Raw genomic sequence first — 21,902 nt, 5'->3', positions numbered from 1 at the left:
CAAAAAAAATATTTCTTTAAATAAAGTTTTCAAAAAAAATTCTTTTTTGATTTTCCACACCCACCCCCGGCCCCGCCCCTTACCCCCTCCCGAATTTCTACTTCATGTTTAATTTTACCTTTATAAAAAATTTATGAAAATGGAAAGTTTGTGTGGTTAAATTTGGTGTGAGGTGGGTGGTGGTGAGGGATATATTGTAGGTTGTCGTGGGAGTGGATACGATTTTTTTTTCATTTTTTACAAAAGTAAATAAAATATATGAAATAGAATATTTGGGAGGGGGTGGTTGGATAGGTGTGGGGTGGGTGGTGGTGTGGGTGAAGATGAAGTGTGTTGGAGGGTGGTGGTTGGGTAGGGGGTGGTGGTGTAGGGTAGAGGTGGGTGAAGATGAAGTGCATGGGACGGTGGTGGTTGGGTGCACTACAAAAGAAACCCTAATTACCAACAAAAAATTCCGTTGGTAAATTGATCAAATCGGTTGGCAAATTGAGTTACCAACCGAATACCAACTGATATTGATCCGTTGCTAAAAGGCTCGATGGTAAATTTTGCCAACCAATTTTAATTTGTTAGTAAAATTACCAACTAAAAATTGGTTGGTAAACACCCAAAGATGTTGTTGCTAATTTTTGAAGCTTGGCCCTGAAATTTCCGTTGGTAAATTCACTAACCTATTTTCGGTTGGTATATCGTTAGTACCTTTACTAACTAATAGAAAAGGAGTTAGTAAATTTGGTTCTTCATCATTCAATTGCGTAGGTAATTTGTTGGTAACTATAGTAACAAAAAAGAAATGTTGTTGGTATTCCGTTAGCAACGGTACTAATGGATAATAATTTGGTTGGCAAGTCCGATAGTAAAATTTTCAAGACACATTGGTAATTGGTTAGCAATTTTAGTTACAGAAAAGTTATGTTGGTAATTTACCAACGAATTTTCGAAACGTTAGCAAGAACGGTTATTTAGTTTTCTAAATTACGTTAGTAATTGGTTAGTAATATTAGTAACAACAAATTTTTTTGTTAGTAACCGTCAGCAAATTTATTAACTGATCGTTAATTTGTTGGTAAATATTACTAACCAAAGGAATAATATTTATATTAATATAAAGCTTTGAAAAATCTGAAAGCAGTAAAACAAATCCAAAAAAAACATTTACTTATTTCATGAATAATAACATCTATCATAGAGTTGAAGAAACAATCCAAAGTGTGTCTAACATAAAACAATCTAAAATTAATCTAAATGACTTGTTTCATTATTTGAGGACTTGTCAGGTCTACCAGAAGGAGGTGAAGGTAAGCGAACTATGATGCCCGAACAATGTGCTTGAAGTATCTGATTAACTTTCTCTTGCACCTCTTGTTGCACTTCATGTCTCATTTCTACACGCAATACTTGTCGCATTTCTTCCCTTATTCCTTGTCTGATCTCTTCTCTCATCTCATGCTTCATTTCTTGAAAACGATGTCCAACAGATTCTTGCACTCGAGCATCAAAGTCTAGATGTTAGTCTGAATCCCCCTCTTCGAATTCAGAATAGTACATATCTCCAAGGAAAGGAACTAATGCCAACCAAGAATTCATACAGCAGAACAGTTTTTTGATAGGTTCACATAGTAGAACAGTTGGAAAAAAGAAATAACTTAGTAGTACGCACGTCAATCCATTCATCTGGGACAAGATGAAATCACCAGGCCATCTGTTACAGTCAACGTAGTTGTTATGGACTGAAGCTATGAATATCTGAAAGGGTGAAAAGGATTTTACAGCAAGGAAAAATTTCCAACCGAAGTTTCAGAAGGAAAAAGGCAGGGAAGGAGAGAAGCAACAAGACAATACTCACTGGAAACTGAACATATTTTGTGGCAAACTTGGAAGGAAGATCCATCCAAGTAAATGATATCTCTATATATGTCCAGAACTCTGCATCACAAGAAGTTCATCAGAAAAGAAATGTCAGCTCAAATTGATGTTACTTCATCTTATTTTTTCAAACTTGTGTAACCACTGAGCACCAATGGAATAGATGATGCAATAGAAATATGATCCACAGCCAACACTACATCCTCCTACCAGTAATAACAGTACAGTATTTGCTGATATGCGTGACCATAAATAGGGTAGTAAAGCAGTCTAGATAACAAGCATTGTCAACACCAGAATATGTGAATGTCTATATAACTGCATGCCGACTCATATTTCCTTCTCGGTAGTTGGTGCATTTATAACAGCAATTGGATCTCTGTCTTTATTGGCTTCATTTCAAAACTCGTAACCGAAGACAAAGATATCCTCATAGCAATATTTGCTAATACATTAATGTATTCCATGTAGTAGATTGGGTGCAAGTCATTAGTTTCAACACGTCCAGGTAGTCGTCTCAGGTTCACTGTATATAGGTGACAAGTCGCCAAATCCAAAAAGGTAAAGTCATATAGTAAGCACAACATTAACATCATCCCAAAGGTTCTGGAGAAGCCTTGAGAACATGAGCAATTACAAGTTGCTCCTATAGAGATCACACCCTTTTTCTCTTCTCCAAAGTTTTAGTAGATGATGATACATAGTCAGTTAGTTGTATATCATATGTCTTCAACAATCTATGTAAAATGGAAAGTGTTACGAATTTTACCTTTCATTGACCAGATCTTCATAGTGTTATCCATTCCACAGCTAGCACTGTGATACATATCAGAAGGATGGAAGTCCTACAACCATCACAGACTAGCGGATAAGCTCAAAATCCTAGTTCCCAGTATTGTTGACAACACCAGCTCCATCGTTGGAGTAGGCCGCCACAGCTAACAGAGTAACTTACCACACTGAGTAATTCATTTTGGTGACCCCCAGCACCAGTACATACCAAAATGCATATTCCAGTATGAACATTCCACAAGTGAACGGATTCATCCTGGAATATTCGTGATAATTAAAATATGCCATGTGAAATAGATGCAAAATTGATTGATGCTCTACATACATCTTGCAACAGTTGAAAAAATTTCTTCACATTTTAGAGGAAAATACAATTTTCCCTTTTGAGGAAGGGTTAAGAAAGAAAGAGACGGATACTTAAGGAACATACTTTGCTGGCAGATACTACAAGAGATGGTTTCAAGGCTTGCGTCCTAATTTCGTTTATTGAGTCTCCATGCCCAACAAAGCTCTGTTCAATCATAAACAAGCAGATTAACGAAGGTGAATAGACAAATGCTATTAAGTTAACATGTAACTAGTTTTAAGAGCACCTTAATCTTTCAAGTTTGTATTGTTAATACAACTTAACATGGAACGAATCACGACGGGAAACTTAACGTGCGCATATCATGAGGAACTAAGATGGACCAGATCATGGAATAAAGGAAATACTTTAGTATTCAGATAAAGATTAATTAGATGGATGTTACGAACTCATTTGCAGATATTCATTTTTTATAACTAAAGAAGCAGCTACTTTTGTTTAACCATGTAAAGTGTGAATGAAAGATTTCATGTACAAGACCTTGTGTATCTTCTCATTGCCAGCATCAATAACGCGAAGAATTCGATTTCTTTATCCAGCCACTACTAATAGACTCCCATCAATATTGCAAGCCCAACTTACAATGTCAAATGATTCATCTTTCTGATCAACAAAGCACATGGAAAAGGCCAAAAGCTTTTTAAGCATACGAGATGACATATGTAAAGTTCAAATGCAACAACTGAGTACTTGCAACTTCTTACGTCTTCATCGATATAAGACTGCAGCACAGCAATAACACCACCTTCGAGACATTGGTATACAGTAACCTGACAAACCAGCAAAAAGTTAAAAACTTATAAGTAGAAATGTATACTGATGCTAGCAGTCTGATTCTTCTGTTACTGTTATCTTTTTTCAGTTCTATATTTTTTAACAACTCTCAGATGACATATCTAGACCAAGAAAATACACCACATTTACAGGAGCATGCACCTGTCCAAATTCTAAATTTAAACTTCAGCAATAAAAATTTACCATCATGCATAACTCTCAGGTTTGATAAGAAACGCGACAAGATATATAAGCATAACTCCACAATGTGAAGAGATGGTACCAGATTTATAGTTTATACCCAATTCTGAAAATTATTATCTTTGGCATGGACAGTTATATAATAGTAAATTCAAGTTTGCTAGAAGAAACCAGGAAATAATAATTAGTATCACCTTAATATCCTCCCATTAGAAGTCCTTTGTCTCTGGATTAATGGACTAATTATGTCCGTGGTCCAGTTTCTCATCTAAGATTTTTGTGACTGCCCAAGCTACTTTATTACTTGGCTCCAGGCTTCAATAAGTAATGAACATAATAATTTTTACTATCAAATCATGTAAAAGATAACACAATAAGCAAAATATTAAGGCAAGTTACTTGCTACAACAAGTTAAAACACAATGATAGTGGACGTCATTACATATAAGTTAAATCCATCAACTTTTTGCGCATCTTTTCCTATTCAGAAAGAGGATACCGGAAAACCAATAAGTTACCAGATGCTGCTATGAACTAGGATTTAGTTGGTGAAATAATGATTATGACAAACAAATGAAAAAAAAATCAAAATATGTCAATGGGGTGCAAGTTTAGGATATTTTAGTCGAAGCCCTTGCTCATTTAATGACAAAGGGTACGTGAAGTCGCCTAACAAAAAATGATTTGGGATGAGAATATGGATTTCTACTATGGATTTCTTCATATTAGAGTTCAAAAAGAAACTAGTATCACATTTTCAAACTTAATCGTAAATTTCATATCAGAACCTCATTCTTTGAACACCTACCAGCCTTACTTCATATAAAATATATTAAAAAGGTTTCCCCTATACGAGACCACTTCATGAGCATATATTGATATGGAAAACAGTGTTCTACCATATTGAAAAAAAAAAGTTCCCTCCAAAGATGCAATGATACTCATAATATAAGCATGAAACAAAAATGAACTAAAAAAATGTAAATGGCATGGTACTTGTACTCTTACCCTCCAAGGACGACTTCAATTAGGATACGAGTACCATCATTTGTTTTTGAAGAACTTCTTGATCTAATTTCATCTTCAGGTGTATCAAGCCCGGAAGATGATGATGGTACAGATCTATTGACTGCTGCGACTGATTGTGGCGTTTCTAGTCCAACGATTTAGGTTATAGTGGTGCTTGATTAGGTGTGGACTCCACATAGGAGGAGAGGTCAGTGGATTTGCATTCCTCTTTTTTAAAATATCTACCTGGTCCACCTCTCCTAGGTGCCATATCTGCAACTTCAAAGCTACAAGTAGATGAAGAAATAACATAATTAATGAATCATGATCTGGTCTAATTATAACGAGTAAGTAATTAATTAAAAAAACTTCCAAATAACAAGGTGGCTCTAAAAACTAAAGGAATTCATGTGTTAATCCAGACATGGAAGATAAATATATAAACACTTAAAGAGGAACAAGTCTATTTCATCACTATTTCTAAATGTAGTTCTAGAATCAACTACTTCTCTGATAAAAATGAGAGTGAGGGATGACTTTTCAAACAGACAACCTGAAAACTATTAAATACAAATACTTAAGTTGGTCACAACGAAATCTAAAAGCAGCGAGATCTAAAATACAAGAACTTTACCGACAAGAAATACAAAATCCAATAGTAATAGATATAACTTACAGACTATGTTTCAATCACTCTAACTCTTATTTGAAGAGATTGGAGTAATTTGACTCTATTCACTGCCACTTGCATCATATGCCTCTTCATCCTCATTTTCATCATCTTCATCTAATTCAGATTCATCATGAATTTCTACCTCATCACCTAAATCATCATCATCGTCTCTTAAGTTTATGAATTCACCATTTGGATCATTCCGCACAATAGTTTCATTGTCGGGTACCACATCAAATGTTAAACCATCTTCATCATTTTGGAATGGCTCTACAACATCAGCTGGAGGTAATTGTGAAGAAGATGGGGGCATATCCACAATACCCCGAGCTTTTGTTTTGCACACAGCCCACCAGTCAGTCTTATCACGTCGTAAGCTAGGATAAGCGGCATAATACACTTGGGCCGCTTGCATTGCCAAAACAAATGGTTCATACTTTTTAAATTTCCTGCGATGGTTGACATCTACAAGTTTATATTGCGGGTGAATCTTCATTCCTACTTTTGGTGTGGGATCAAACCATTCACACTTAAATACAACAGTTCTCTTTATCGGCGTGCTACCCTTGTACTCCAATTCAAGGATATCAGTAAGCACACCATAGTAGTCATAGTCATCTGCACTGTAGTTGGTTCCTTTTATGCATACACCGCTGTTATTAGATGCTCTAGAAGAACTGCGGCTTTTAGTGTGAAATTTATAGCCATTGACATTATAACCCGTGTACGGTTTTGCTGATCGACGCGGACCTTCTGCAAGGGCCTTGATGAATTCATTATCTATGTGGACTCGTGCCTATTAAATAAAAACAATCAGAGTTTATCATAAGTAATGTAAGTAAAAGAGGAAAGATACTGTACAGGGTCTCACATATCTTTTGAACCATGATGCGAAATCTTCATCAAGTTTCCTATCCACATCCTTCTCCGTAATTTGTGGAAAATTTTGACGCAGGGAGTCAATAAAATTTCTTTGAAACACATGCAAAAAAATGACACGCAAAATTATTTTCACAATTTTGATGTATAAATGAAAATAAAAGCTTGAAATCTTACTGCACATATGGTTGCACTTCTACGCAATTTAGTAGAATATAAATATGAGCTGCATCAAGTTCTTCTTCTGTCAGATATCTCGGATCCTGTTCACCAAATCCTTTACCTGGATAGGTGAATATAGAAAGATTACCGTGGTGTTTACCCTGATCACATGTACCACCATCATCATTTTGTGGAACTTTCCTATGCCTTGTGTAAACATGAGGCTCAAAGTAGTGTGAACAAAAAGAAGAAGCTTCCTCAACTAAGTAAGCATTGCATATGGATCCTTCAACATGTGCCTTATTACGAACATTGTGTTTGTAATTCCAGAGGTTTCTGAAAATATCACATAAGCTCAAGTCATTAGTCACACGTGATAATGAAAATGAGGTAATTAAATATATCAAATGAAATATTACCTCTCAAATGGATACATCCACCGATTTTGCACCGGACCAGCTAGCCTTGCTTCATAAGCAAGATGCACAGGGAGATGTTCCATTGAATCAAAGAAGCTAGAAGGGAGTATACGCTCTAATTTACAAAGTATTTCAGGTATTTCTTTTTGAAGTCTTACCATATCCTCTTCTCGTATTACCGTGGAAGTGAGATCCCTAAAGAAAAGGCTCATCTCAGTAAGTGCTTCCCAGACTTTTGTTGGTAATAGCTCACGAAACGCAATAGGAATCAATCTTTGCATGAATACATGACAATCGTGGCTTTTCATACCAAACAACTTATGTTTTTTCATGTCCACACACCGTCCCATATTTGAGACATATCCATTTGGAAATTTCAGATTTTTCACCCATTCACACAAAACCTTTTTTGACTCCTTGTTTAGTGTGTAAATAGCTTTCGGGTATTCGCCACCAACAGCATGTAGTTCAGGGCGTCGACAGAACTCTTTCAGGTCTTCTCTAGATTTGGGGTTATCTTTTGTTGTACCATCTACATCCAGTACTGTGTTGAACACATTCTCAAAAAAGTTCTTCTCAATGTGCATTACATCTAGATTATGCCGAATGAGATTGGTACTCCAATACGACAAATCCCAAAATATGCTTCTTTTCTTCCAACCGAAAAACTTACTAATTTGACGATTAACAATATCAGCCCCAAGTTCTGTTACCTTTTTTAGTCCCAATTCTTCTATCTCTCTCAAAATTTCCTCACCTGACCGTACCGGTGTAGGATGAACTGTGACTACTTTGTTCTTTCTAAATGAGTTCCTATCCTTTCTATATGGGTGATCCGGTGGTAGGAACTTACGATGATTGTCAAACCAAGATTGTTTGCCACCTTTTGTCAAAGTAAAAGCATCTGAATTCTCCATGTAATATGGACATGCTAGCCTACCCGCAGTACTCCACCCAGACAACATCGAATATGCGGGAAAGTCATTGATTGTCCACATCAAAGCAGCTCGCATTTTAAAATTTTGCTTCTTAGAGATATCATATGTGTCGACACCTATATTCCATAGATTCTTTAGTTCAGCAATCAAAGGCTGCAAGAAAACATCCAATTGCTGCTTAGGATTCTTTGGCCCAGGAACTATAACTGACAAAAACAAATAGGGATCTTTCATACACATCCAAGGCGGCAAGTTGTATGGTGTCACAATTACTGGCCAAGATGAATATTGTTGTCCTGTTTGTCCAAATGGCTGAAACCCATCTGTGCATAGCCCCAATCTGACATTACGACTTTCCATTGCAAAAGATGGATGCATTCTATCAAAGTGTTTCCATGCGGGTGCATCTGAACAGTGACGCATCACACCTTCCTCAACTTCATGCTCGGCATGCCATCGCATGTGTGAAGCAGTAGCTTCGGAAGCATACAGTCGTTGCAACCGTGGCGTAAGAGGAAAGTAATACATCTGTTTAAATGGTACAAGATTTCTCTTTGAATTAGATCTTTGCTTACTAGGCTTGTACCTGGGATGACTACAAAACTTGCAATATATAAGTTCACTGTCTTCTCCCCAATAAATCATGCAGGCATTAACACAACTATGAATTTTTTCTACTGGCATGTTCATTCCACGCATTAACTTCTTAGTTTCATAGAAATTTTTGGGCATCAGGTTATCAGGCGGAATTATCTCATTCACATATTGACAAATGTCATCAAAACATCTTTCAGAGAGGTGGTGTTCAGCCTTGATGTGCAACAAACGCGCAACAGCTGATAATTGAGAATGCGTTTCGCAACCAGGCCACACTTCTTGATTTGCAGCATCAATCATATCATAAAATTTCTGTGCATCAGGATTAGGAAATTCTTCCATATCATTTGGATCGAATGAGGGACCAGCAGCCTCATGGAGCATTCTATGATATGAAGTAGATGGTCCAGGCTCATCAAATGCACCATCATTCACCGGTGGGCTATTCATTGTATGATCCCAGTTGTGCCTCCTTTCATGTTGATGTATATTTCCTCTAACCTCATTTTCTCCATGCAAGTACCAAACATGATAGTCCGGTTTAAAACCATCGCTCAACAAATGTGCATGGACTGTATGAACATTTTCAAAGTTTCTATTCTGACATTTCTTTCGGTTACACGGGCACCTTAGTCTCTCACCATCCCTCCCTTCTGGATGATTCATGGCAAACTCAATAAATTGTTGTACACCCCTTACAAATTCTGGATGATATAGACCTCCAGATAACCTTTTGTACATCCATTGACGATTTGAACTCATTTTCCTTACAAGCCTTCTTTCTGTAAATATGGGAAGAGTAAAGAATATTATAATTTATACAATCTCTGGATAGTAAAACAAGTGAAATTTACAACTAAGTATCAAGACAAATGTTTCCGCTAAATTTTAATTGCAGTAGTATCTTGCTTCTTTTCTTTTTCTTTATGTAGCTTAGTTTAATCAAAACTTCATAAAATAACTACTATTGGGACATACTATGATTCAAAAGTTTTATTCTACGACGATAAATACAATGTATCTAAATAAGTAAGTTAGTGTAGATCCTATTTTGATTTGGTAACCAAAGATCAGAGTAAATGTTCCAGCACATTATAAACCAAAAAACAAACAAGTCCAGTTATTATGAGCACAAGCTTCAAAATGAAGTGTTATGCAACAGGGGGTTCGAAAACAGTAGACCTAAAAGAAATCTTGAGCCCACTTCACAACTATCTTAGATAATTCACCTTTATCAAGGGTATTTGAAAACACAACCCAACCCATAAACTACAACCTATATAATTAGCCAAACAAATGTAGCATATTAGCAGAGGATTGATCGAATCAAACAAATAAGGGAAAAGTAAGATTGATAAAGAATACTTACCACTTAGCTAAATAGATTGTGCAATTGAGAATCCAAGAGCACGGATGAATTTGGGGAGACCGTAGTTTGAGATTATGTTTTAATTGAGAAAACCATGGAAAGGATTTACATATCAGTAGTGGAATTGTGAACTGTGATCGTGGGTTGAAACTGAAATAATGGCGCGGAGCCTATCTAATTGGGGCTGAGGGTTTTGGCGCATAGTTGTAACTTTTCCTTTTTTCTTTGGACACTATAGAATTTTAATGACTTCTTCCGTTTTTGATATGTAGTATTTTTGCAATTTTTTTAAAATTCTTTATATTCCCTCCGTTCATTTTTACTTGTCCAGTATTCTAAAAATAAATTTTCACTTTTACTTGTCACTTTTAGCACATCAAGAGAAGATAATTTTATTTTTCCTGTTTTACTCATAGTATTAATTACTCACTTCAAATTATTTTTCAAATCCAACAAAAATATGCACTAATTAATATGGGCACAGTGATAAATTATGCACTTCATTTATTAATTCTTAAATAGCGTGAAAAGTCCAAAGTGGACAAGTAAAAGTGAACGGAGGGAGTATTACTAGTAGCTAATCACATGATTTAGAGCCTGTTTGGCCTAGCGGTCTTGAGGCCAAAAGTGCTTTTTTAAATATTTGAGGTGTTTGGTTTGCAAATTGAAACATGTCATTTTACGAGCACCAGCTGATAATCCAAGCAAAATCACAATGAAGTTTTTGAATTTGCACTGTAAAAATCCCAAAAAATAACTTTTTTTTTTTAAAAAAAAGGGTGTGTGGGGGGGGGGGGGGGGGGGGGGTTGGTGTGAAAAACAAAAACAAAAAACAAATTTTATAGAAAATTTTAGAGGTGGGGCCGGGAGGGAGAGGACGGTGCGTGGGTTGGGTGGTGGAAGGTAGGAGTGGGTGGGGTCGTGGAGTGGGGTTTGAGATGGGGTGGGTGGTAAAAGGTGGGGGTGGTGGGTTTGGGTTAGTGGGGGTGGGGTGGCGTGGGGGTGGGGTGGTGGGGGAGGAGGGGTTAGGTTTGTTGGTGTGGGGGGTGGAGGCTGGGGTGGGTTGGGGAATGCGTTGGTGTGTTTTTGTTAATCCAGAAAATGTTTTTCCTCAAAATTTTAAGGAAAACATTTTTTAAGATCTTTAGTGCAATCAAATAAGAGAAAATAGGAAAACGTTTTTCTTCATATTAAACACACCCATAGTGACAATAAATCAACGAACAGAGCATGCTAATATAACAGGTAGTACTACATGTATTAGTAAAGTTTTCAGAACTCAAATTGCAGTTAGTTTGTTTTGAATTTTTAGACTAGAAGAACTCCGAGAAAATATGCGTTGTTTATAAATGTTTTGACTACTTAACAATATTTAATATTTTTGTTTATCAAAGTATTATACAACAACATACTCAGTATATTCTCACATGATAGGGTGTGGGGAGGATAGAGTGTACACAGACCTTACCCCTACCTTGGGAGGTAGGAAGCCTGTTTCCGATAGACCCTCGACTTAAGAAAAGGTGCCAAGACCATAATAATAATAGGCATCAATGTAATATATTAATTGAGATTTTTTAATATGTACTTTTAAATTTTAATTAAATAAAAGTAAAAACTTAATTAATTAAAGTCTTTCATAATAGATATTTAAAACAATCTCTCTATAAAATAATCTTGATAGTAAACGTTCATTGATACTTGTCCTTTTTCGTAATTTCACACTCACAGTCACTTTTCTAAGAATAGTCAAACACAATTTGCTTGTTAAAAGTAATCAAAAGCATTTTTCTAATGAATTAGCCAAACGCAAACTACTTCTCACCAAAAGTACTTTTTTGAAAAGCATTTTTAAAAAAAGTAATTCTCAAAATAAGCAGTTTTTAACGGCTAGGCCAAATAGGCTCTTATACATGTATTATTGATTATTTTGAAAATGGTAAAGATTAAAAAAAATAAAATTGGAGGGGTTGGTGAGGGCTAATTTTATAAAAAGCAAGCAAATAAAGAGTCTTTACAAATGTAGCCAAACTGGCTAATAAAAATTCAAGAATTAATCTAATGACCAACTTAAGACTTATATGATGTCCTAAGTTGGTTCTACAACTTGTTAAGAAATAAGTGAAACTAGATAAAAATATGAAAACTGCAAATTCACGTTCTTAAAAACCATATTTTGACCAACAGATGGCCTGAAAACTGTTTCTTGGAATTGTGCTTTTGCTGATGAATTGCTGCAGCTGCTAAGCCTTTGCATGAATGGCTTGATCATGTGATGAACCAAATCTTGTCCAATCCTGGCCCAAACCTGCAGCCTTACTCTCAAACCTGCACACATTAAAACCCAGTAAAGTAGTGCAGGTCTACTATTATTGCCCAATTTCCTGCAGCAAAAATGGCCTGCAGTACTTATCTTCAAATCCTTGAAACAGATTTGCATCAAATCCTTTCCTATATGAATAAGATCAATGACAAACAAAATTCAAATGTCCTGCACATCTGGTGTTTTGGTATTTCCATGCATACACTGTATAACCTTTGAATAGAATCATGTATTGTGAAAAACCAGCTGCACAGTCATAGCAGCAACTCCAATTCCTGCTATTGCCCAAATTTTCCCAATCCTTCCAAAGCAATATCTGCTCCCATTTGAAATACACCAGCATATGCCCAAAGTACTTATTATCAGCACACCAGAAGCCAAAATCCATGGAGTGAGCAGTCCATTGAGTATTCCAGCCTTCTAAAGCACCAGCTGCCAGTACTTGCAGCCTTTGTTTCCTCTTGTAATGACAAATCAACAATTCCCATATCATTTTCTCTAGCTATAGGATCAATGGAATGGCAACCATCTCCAAATATGAACCAAATTTGTACCACATCATTATTGAATTGAATCAATGGTAACAGACTAACAGTTGTACTTTCAAACTTAAAACAAATTTGCACCATATCAGTGGTTCAGTCATGCTTCAAGTTTTCTGGTTTCCTCAAGAAATTGCATTTCCTTGCATAACTTAAACCTGCAAAAAAAGAAAACAGCGTTTGTGTAAAAATTTATCACCATACTCTTCTCCCATAGGATTTGAGCATGATGATAAGGTCTTGTTTTCATCCCACCACCAACAACCATCTTCAAAACTACCAGTAGGAATAGCTCAACAAAAGCCTGCTGCAAGTGCCAACAATTCTACATAACCTCCATATTGCCTGAACATACAAATACCAAGTCCTGAGAATCTCATATCATCTCCTAAGTACCTAGGATCAGTGGTACAAGCAGCATCAAATTTTTCCCCTTCTGCATACTAGCAACAAATTCACCAAAATTACCCTTGATGGTTTCTAAGCCTATCCACTTCAACCAAATATGCACCAATCATTCCAACCATAAACAAAACTGTGAGAATGCGCGTAAAGTAATCCTTAATCAAAGTTGCAAAACGTGAATAAAACAAACAAAAATAGCTATTTTTGAAACAATAACATCAATCATAAAGTTAATAAACAATCCAAAGTATGTCTTAACATAAAATACTCTAAATAAATCTAAATAGTACTCTTGTCATTATTTGACGAAGAGTCGCGTCTACGAGGAGGAGGTGTAGGTAAGCCGGCTATGATGAGCGACATACGTGCTTGGAGTATTTGATCAACTTGCTCAGTCACCTCTTGCTGCACTTCTGATCTCATTTCTTCACGCATTTCTTCTCCCATTTCTTGTCTAATCTCTTCTCTGATCTCTGCTCTCATCTCATTCTTCATCTCTTCCTTCATTTCTTGCATACGTTGTCCGACACATTCATTCACCCGAGCATCAAAGTCTAGATCTGGATGTCGAGATGTTGAAGCGGAGGATGCGCCAACATGTCCATAAAGAGGTGCTTGAGAACCAAGACCATAAATGCGCTTCTTCTTAATCCCGCCAACTTCATCCAAATAAATTTTTGAGAAATCAATTGTTAGATGCTCATCGGATCCATCTTCAGGTTGCGATGCAGATGCAATCTTAGACATTACGGCATCCTGAAAGCAACAAATTATGACATGAATATTATAATAATATTTTCGAAGAAAAACCATCAAGAAATAATCAGATACAACAAAATAGAAACATTAAATGTTAAAATAACACCTTAAGGAAACAATTATTTGATGTAACAACATCTAACTTTTCCCATACGAATTGCATTACTTGTTTGGCGTCAACTTGTCACACCTTTCAGATGAAACAATATTTAACAAACTTCCAGAAAGGTATAAAGAAGTGGTAAATGAAAGGTTCGCCATCTTCATAAAGTATTTTCTTCCTTTTTTCGGGAATCCTTTAGGCATTTTGATTAAGAAGTATATCCTGGATCATGTTCTATATCTTATACGAGCAATTATGTAACTGATCCAAATCAGATATCAAGCATATTTCAAATTAAAACTCAGATCATAAATTTGTCAAAAGCTCTACTTTTTAATGGTTTAGTTGCATGATCAAGTTAGGATTAAACATGAGGGATGATTTAAGCCAAAAACTCGACACAAATCTAGAAGATAAACAGCAATGCTTACGTCCAGGAAAAAAATAGCAATGCTTACGTCACTTACATATGTGCTCTTAGACTTCTGGTCCACAAACTCATTATTCGCCTTGAGATGTGTCTTCTTCAGAAGCTCATGTGAATGAGGTGGTCTTCTTAGTTCTAGACCCTAAAATCGAAATTGCATTTACCAGATTAATACATAAGGACTAGCTTTGAAGAAATTATAGCTTGGATATTTAAAATTGAATATACCAGTAGTCTTGCATGTTCTCGGTGAGTTCTAGAGCCTCCTGTATGGCGTGAGGGGCCAGATCCTTCGCCACCTTTCTCACTTAATCGATTTTTTGAACATTGTACGGACTTGGCTTTAAAAGCGTCAGTCTCCCAATGAGGCTTCCAGCTATCCCAAATAGATGTCGGGATATGTTTGCGCTTCTTCTCAAAGGCTCTTGCTTCAGATAACATACCTTTGTATCGTTCTGCACATTTTCTCATAAACGCATCCTTTATGGCACCTTCTATTGCAATATCCCATCGGAAACGTTTCTGTTTTAAAAGAACAAAATAAAAACAATAAAAGGCGTTGTTTTAATTGTACAAAGTTCATTAGTGAAATGATAATTAGCAAAAATTTACCTTAAACTCCTCCCAATAGAAGTCCTTTGTCTCTGGTGTAACAGACTTCCAATTATGTCCTTCGTGATCTAGCTTCTCCTTGAAGATTTTTGTGACTGCCCGAGATACGTTATTACTCGGCTCCAGGCTTGAATAAGTGATAAACATAACAATTTTTACACTTTCAAGTTAGCTAAAAGATAACACAATAAGCGAAAAAATAAGGCACGTTACTTGCTACTACAAATTAAAATACAATGTTAGAGGCTGACGTGTGGCCGTCCATGTGGATAATTTTTTCCACGTGGCATTGCCACGTCAGCTTAAATGGTCAGTCGTTAAGTGGAGAGGTATTTGAGGTCCCTTCCATTGACAGCAAGGGCCCTTTCGACACAAAAAACTAACGGAGGGTATAGATGACCGATTTCGAATAGTTCAGTGGTATTTTTGACCCTTTGTCGTTAAATTTATAAAGAAAGATAAATTTACCACTAAATGCTAGATTCATAAAACATATCAATTGATGTAGAATCCATCACTAAATTTATTATTTAATGTTAAATTCGTCGAAAAATATCAATCGATTTAGCACCATCCTTATATTTACCAACCGTTTGAGCACCAATTGGTGATTTACCAACCACTTTAATTTCTCGTTTGGTAAATTTACCAACTGTTTCAATATCAGTTGGTAATTTACTGATGAATTTGATCTCAATTGGTAGCAATTACTAACTGATTTAGCATTTGTATGTAATACTACCAACTAAAGATGTATTGGTTGGTAAATTTTGCCAATGGATTAGTTATCGGTTGGTATATTACCAACTAATTCTAATATGTTAGTAATTTGGAAACCACAATCTTAATCCATTGGTAAGAATTTCCAACCGCTTGAGTATTAGTTAGCAACTTTACCAACAAATAACAATCTGTTGGTAATTTACCAACGTATTTTTAATTGGTTGGTAAAATTAGCAACAAAATTTCGTCGTTGGTAAATGGTTGGTTGGTAATTTGTTGGTAATCTGTTAATAAACTATACTCTATTTCTTACTATCATATTTACCAACCGATATATAATCCGTTGATAATATTACCAACGAAAGGTGTTTGTTGGTAATATTTCGGTTGGTGAACCGTTTGTAGGAAGTTGCTAAATTAGGCGCCATTTTTTCCCGCCATATTTACCAACTAAAGTATTTAGTTAGTAAAATTTTGGTTGGTATTCCGTTAGAAATCCCTTGCTAAATTCTAAAAAACAAGTTGGTTACTAATATGTTAGTAATTTGTTGCTAATTTGCTAACGAATTTGCGTTGTTGGTAAAATTGGTTGGCAATTCGGGTTTTTCTTGTAGTGGTGGGGGGTGGAGGGTGGGTGCTTGGGGTGGGTGGTGGGATTGGGGTGGGGTTTGGGGTGGGGTTGGTGGGGCATGGGTGATATTTTTCGAAAAATATTTTCTACTAACTAACCGAACAAGAGAAAATAAATAAGATATTAACTTATTTTCCACTACTCAACTGAATATGAGAAAAGAATTAGTAGAAATTCATTTATTTTTCAAGAACACATTTTTCAAAAAAACATTTTTCATGGAAAATATTTTCCTCCATATCGAACACACCCTTAATCTGTAAATAGCTGCTTAAAGAGCTTGATATACTACTCTAATAATGGAGAAAAAGACAAAAATGGTCCCTTATGTTTGAGGGTAAATTAAAATAGTCCCTTAAGCATGCACCAAACAGTTTTGGTCCTTTAAAATTACCAAAGGTTAACATTTTTAGGCTCCAACATAACAATTATCAAGCGATGTACAGTCACAGGAAAGCTCCTTTTGTGTATCAGGGAAAGATCCTGCAGGAAAGCAAACTATAGAAACATTTAAAAAAATGGATTAATCGCGATCATTGTTAATGGGCCTTGTCTAAAATATCTAATTATTTACATTATAATATGAATACGATGAGGATCATATACAATTGTCTAACTAATGTACATTACATCTAGGGGCCGAGCCAAGTGGTCGTCGGGGTGTTCACCCGAACCACCTTCAGTGAAAAATTATCATGTTTACACAAGGTTAAAATTATTTTTATATATAAATAGTAGATGTTGAACCCCCTTGGCTTTCTCGTTTTTTAATCTTTTATATTTTTGAACTCCCTAGTAAAAAATCCTCGCTTGATGGAGTGAAAAATACGATATTCAGCATAAAGTTAACTCTGTACCAATCACTAATATCTACCCCTCCTTATTTATAATTGGAAAGATGCCAAAATAAACTACTATGCAACTTTCCTAGCTAAATCCTCGCTTGATGGAGTGAAAAATACGATATTCAGCATAAAGTTAACTCTGTACCAATCACTAATATCTACCCCTCCTTATTTATAATTGGAAAGATGCAACTTTCCTAGCTAATTTGCGTTTAACTCTCTTCAATCATGTCAAGTCTCTACAAAGACAGAAATTAAAGAATATTGAGAATCAACAAAGGCATATGTGGAGCAGATGATATTCTGGTACCCTGTGCTATTTAATACTCCGTGCGTAACAATAAGTGTTTAGTTTGATTAGACATGAAGTTTAAAAGTTTAAAAAATAAAGTGAGACTTTTGAATCTTGTGGTACTCCCTCCGGATTAAAAAAAGTGTCCACTTAGCCCTTTTTTTCTTGAATCAAAAAAATTATCCACTTATCAAATTAAGAAATAATTAACCTTATTTTTTCAAATTTGCCCCAATTAAGTGTTGTGTGATCAAATCTCAATACATATTTAATTAGGAACAGTTTAGTCAAATTACTCTTTTTGTCTAGGAGTTAAGTGGTGTGTAAATGGCTAAGTGGACACTTTTTGATCCGGAAGGAGTAGTAAATTAAAGAGATGTGATGTACTAAAATGTCCTTTGAATCTTGTGTTATAAACTTGCCATGTAGAATGTTTGAATTGTCAACTTACTAAATATAGAAAGAGATACTCATTTTTAAACATACTAAAAAGAAAGTAAGACACTTAAATTGGACGGAGAAGTAGTTTATGTTCATACACCATTCCAAAATTCTAGCCTGCATACAGTCTCAAGGTGGCGTTGCTTCAAAATTTTCAAGAATACTTTTCATTAATGCAAACACTGAGTCGAACTTTTTTAGTTTTTGCAAAACCTGTGATTTCTCTCTCTCTCTATATATATATATAATGTACTAGATTCTGGGTACACGCGCAATCTTGTTAAGTAAAAGTTTTTATAAGGTCAAATAAATAATATTTAAAAATGTTATACCAACATAACCTCGATCAATTCATCTTACTATTTTCTTAACTCGATCAATTCATCTTACTATTTTCTTACTTTTAAAACAAGGGTGAAATTACAACATTATTATATTAGATCTTGCGCATTCCAACTTTAAAGTAATGAACCAGACCTTCTAAAGATATAATTTATAGGAAACCACGAACACCTCGAATCAAATGAATTTGGTTAATGTAAATAAAATGTAATTCAGGATGAAGTTCAATGGACAGTTTCTGGGAACCATCAGGCATCAGATGTTAATGGGAGATTTTTTTATAATCGTGGGGATCGGGTCAGCTTGCAAGCACCTCGATTAATTCCACAGGGGTACACGTGTTGAGTAACTCTATCTACAAAGACTTGGTCAGATGAGAAGGATCACCTAGTGTTTTTGCCTCCGCAGGAATTTGAACCTGAGACCTCATAGTTCTCGACCACTTTGTTGACCATTAGGCCACACCTTTTGCTCCGGAAACTTTAGCATGCTTCATGAGTGCCCTAAACTAGTGGCTTGCAATAAAAGGTGCATGAAAAGGGAAGTGTTTCCACTTCTCTATCTGAGAGCTCGAGGCGGTGGGAAAGGAGAATTAACAAGATAGGATGCTCTGTCTCACCTAACAAGAGTAGGAAGATAACAACTTTGAATATCCAGCAATAACACCACTTACTGTAGAATGGCTGAGGAAAAAGCATTTACACAAATGCGAGGGTTAGTTCAAGAAATTTGACTCTAGACTTATTTGATCCTGAGGTGCACTCTACCCCCTTTCTACCAGATAATTGAAGTTGTTCTTTTTATTTTCCCTTTATGTCAGTACATCATTTGAAGCTAAAAAATAATAAGAACTAAGATAAGGAAGAACAACACCTGTTCATATTATTCATATCCTGATGGGATAAAGTAGGAACTTTGAGGAGTAATTTCACAGACCAAAGAGAAGCTGCAGAAGAATCACATAGACAATACTGAGATGACTGCTCGGCTGGGCAGAATGGAGCACCCCTTATGGATTATGAATCACATGAATATGTCTATTCTACTCCATAGTTCTTTCTAAATTCTGCTATTAACTCATAGATCTTATGAGGGTCAGGTAGAGACTTAGACACACTCTCCCTCTGCATGCATCTCTTACCCCAAGCGACAAGCTTCGGGCACTCAGCCTCTATGCTGAAGTTGCCAAAGGTCTCATAGGCATAAAACCAGCTGTAGAATCCAATCGTAGCGATATCCACAAAACCGAAGCTTTCCCCTCCAAAGTAAGGCTTGTCACCCAATGCTTCCAGCTCCAGTAACTTGAGTGAATCTATGAAGTCCTTCTTACCTGCCAAAAACTCTCCTCTTTTGCTAGTCCATAAACTTCTCCCGAATTCATACAACTGCAATTTCAAGATTTCCCATAGAAAGCTAACAGTTATGTTCACATATAAGAATATTGTTGGGTTTTGGTGTAAATGGGAAATAGTGGGTTTTTTTTTTCATGCTTTTTTCTTCGGAAAGGCACATGCCTTTCTTGTAAAGGCACCACTATTTTCCCGAAAAGACAACAGATAGACCTATTCGGTGGCTATAAATTCAGAGGCCTTGTATCCCGTTTTGCACAACGAGACAACAAAACATACTCAAAAAAGTTCATCTTCTTCTTCCCCTCTTCTGTGCATCTTTCTTAAAAGCAAAAGTAAGTGTTAGTGTGATTTGCTAAATTTTATTGAGTTCGATGAGATTCTCCAATTTCGATTGACAGTGTTGCAGAATAGTGTTCCATTCTATCCTGGGAGGAATTAACCCAAACCTTGGGCAATTGTGAGGGGATTAAATTCCTTAACGAAACACAGTTTTCTGTTGGGCTCGGAACTTATTTATTCTAATGTCTTTTTCTGTTTCCACTTGCGAATTTTTTAACACAGAGATAACAAATATCAATCAACTACCAAATATTTGTTTCTTTTAAGACGTGGTTGAGAGATTTCAAGATTTACCTTCTTGCCAGTGTAGTCAGCCCAGAACCTAGCTTGTGATCTCTCATAAGGATCAGAAGGTAACAACGGAGCTTTGTCCTTCCATACCTCATCGATGTACTCGACTGCAACGAGAGATTCACAAACAGGTTTTCCGTTGTGAATCAAAACCGGGATTTTCCTGTGGATAGGATTCATCTTTTGAAGCAAAGGACTTTTGTTACCGCTTAACATGTCTTCTTCTTCTTTGTACTCATATTCGATCCCCTTTTCAGCTAGCGCAACCTTGACCCTCACGGCAAAATAGCTAGGCCAGAAGCCTAATAAAATCACCTCATCATTCTCCATTTCTTTGCTGTGAGAAACCTCAAGTTCTGAAAATAGTTTAGCTTAAATGGCATGTATAGTTGAGGTCCCATCAGTAGATAGGGGCGGTTGTACCTTTTAAGTTACACCTTTGTTAGCAGTGTCGATATTTAAAAAAGTGAAATTTAAATAACTTATTATAGTGATGTCATATTTAAAAAAAAAAAAAATTCAAGCTGAATTATAAATTAAATTATAAAATCCATCAAAAGAAAACAATGAATGTTTTCAACAAATTCCAACTTGAAAGAAAAAAATGAAAAAATGAATAAATTAAAAGAGCTTACATTTGAAAGAGCAACACAAAACACCAACAATTGCATTTAGAGTTGCGGGCTCTATAGCTCGGTTTAGATATTACTCCCTCCGGCTAAAAAAGAGTGTTTACTTACCAAATTAAGAAAAAATTAACCTTATTTTTTAAGATTTGTCCTTATTAAGTGTTAATTGACCAAATCATATACCTATTTAATTAGGAGTAATTAAGTCAAATCATTTCTTTTTAGATTGAAATTAGTATTTTCTTAAAGTGCAAATGGCTAAATGGACACTCCTTTTTAATAGGAGGGAGTACCGCTTAAGTAAAAGCATTGAAGTTAATAGATAAATGTCATATTGCCAATAAATGATGTTTGCCCAGTTGGATAAAATCTCTGTGGCTTCTTTGTTTTTGGATTTGGATAAAATCTCTGTGGCCTCTTTGTTTTTGGATTTGGAATTAGAAAAGAATAAGCCTAAAAAAACATTTAAAAACATGCTACTCAGGGATCAAACACACGACCTCAAGACAACTGTTATAGCGCCCAACCAGTGAGCCACCAACACTATAGTGTTAAGCAATGGCATCTCTTTTATATTTATCTAAAATTTTGTCTGAATAGTATTATACATATATAAATAAATAAAAATTCCGATCAAGTCGTGTCGGGTGACACCCCTCGGATACACGTGGGTCCGCCCCTGGTTACGCCTATATATGTATTAAACACCATTAAATATGAACAAAAATCAAAATTAAGATTTCAGCTATTACTATTGTCGTACTACTCAAAACCCATTGTGTTTAAATTCTGAATTCGCCT

General features: G+C 35.7%; 3 protein-coding genes across 3 annotated transcripts; all 3 read right to left on the bottom strand.

Moving 5' to 3' along the window:
- Positions 1 to 1,816: 1,816 nt before the first annotated feature.
- LOC132629432 (uncharacterized) lies at positions 1,817 to 10,262 on the bottom strand. The gene is made up of 11 exons (XM_060345075.1): positions 10,046 to 10,262; positions 7,142 to 9,458; positions 6,738 to 7,058; positions 6,553 to 6,652; positions 5,685 to 6,477; positions 5,009 to 5,295; positions 3,730 to 3,795; positions 3,506 to 3,628; positions 3,089 to 3,169; positions 2,636 to 2,914; positions 1,817 to 1,926 (listed from the first exon to the last, which is right to left on the bottom strand). The coding sequence occupies exons 2-5, from the start codon at positions 9,436 to 9,438 to the stop codon at positions 5,740 to 5,742; spliced, it is 3,456 nt and encodes a 1,151-aa protein (XP_060201058.1). The 5' UTR covers positions 9,439 to 9,458; positions 10,046 to 10,262; the 3' UTR covers positions 1,817 to 1,926; positions 2,636 to 2,914; positions 3,089 to 3,169; positions 3,506 to 3,628; positions 3,730 to 3,795; positions 5,009 to 5,295; positions 5,685 to 5,739.
- Positions 10,263 to 13,010: 2,748 nt separating this feature from the next.
- LOC132627230 (uncharacterized) lies at positions 13,011 to 15,628 on the bottom strand. Its single transcript, XM_060342451.1, has 6 exons — positions 15,217 to 15,628; positions 14,833 to 15,126; positions 14,645 to 14,746; positions 13,715 to 14,071; positions 13,379 to 13,470; positions 13,011 to 13,068 (listed from the first exon to the last, which is right to left on the bottom strand). Exons 1-6 carry the CDS (start codon positions 15,361 to 15,363, stop codon positions 13,011 to 13,013), a joined length of 1,050 nt encoding a protein of 349 aa, XP_060198434.1. The 5' UTR covers positions 15,364 to 15,628.
- Positions 15,629 to 19,261: 3,633 nt separating this feature from the next.
- On the bottom strand, positions 19,262 to 20,891 carry LOC132629420 (probable glutathione S-transferase). Its single transcript, XM_060345071.1, has 2 exons — positions 20,476 to 20,891; positions 19,262 to 19,875 (listed from the first exon to the last, which is right to left on the bottom strand). Exons 1-2 carry the CDS (start codon positions 20,800 to 20,802, stop codon positions 19,528 to 19,530), a joined length of 675 nt encoding a protein of 224 aa, XP_060201054.1. The 5' UTR covers positions 20,803 to 20,891; the 3' UTR covers positions 19,262 to 19,527.
- Between the last annotated feature and the right edge of the window lie 1,011 nt (positions 20,892 to 21,902).

This window comes from Lycium barbarum, chromosome 1, assembly GCF_019175385.1.
Source record: "Lycium barbarum isolate Lr01 chromosome 1, ASM1917538v2, whole genome shotgun sequence".
Taxonomy (NCBI): domain Eukaryota; kingdom Viridiplantae; phylum Streptophyta; class Magnoliopsida; order Solanales; family Solanaceae; genus Lycium; species Lycium barbarum.
Note: the sequence above shows the minus strand (reverse complement) of the source record. Positions and strands in the feature narration are given on the sequence as shown.

Coding starts and splice junctions, on each gene's coding strand:
- LOC132629420 (XM_060345071.1), bottom strand. CDS start 20,802: ATGGAGAATGATGAGGTGATTTTATTAGGCTTCTGGCCTAGCTATTTT. Junction 19,876..20,475: donor CTGACTACACTGGCAAGAAG/GTAAATCTTGAA, acceptor TTGAAATTGCAG/TTGTATGAATTCGGGAGAAG.
- LOC132627230 (XM_060342451.1), bottom strand. CDS start 15,363: ATGTTTATCACTTATTCAAGCCTGGAGCCGAGTAATAACGTATCTCGG. Junction 15,127..15,216: donor TCTATTGGGAGGAGTTTAAG/GTAAATTTTTGC, acceptor CTTTTAAAACAG/AAACGTTTCCGATGGGATAT. Junction 14,072..14,644: donor AGAAGTCTAAGAGCACATAT/GTAAGTGACGTA, acceptor TGTTGCTTTCAG/GATGCCGTAATGTCTAAGAT.
- LOC132629432 (XM_060345075.1), bottom strand. CDS start 9,438: ATGAGTTCAAATCGTCAATGGATGTACAAAAGGTTATCTGGAGGTCTA. Junction 7,059..7,141: donor TGGATGTATCCATTTGAGAG/GTAATATTTCAT, acceptor TGATATTTTCAG/AAACCTCTGGAATTACAAAC. Junction 6,478..6,552: donor CATCATGGTTCAAAAGATAT/GTGAGACCCTGT, acceptor TTTATTTAATAG/GCACGAGTCCACATAGATAA.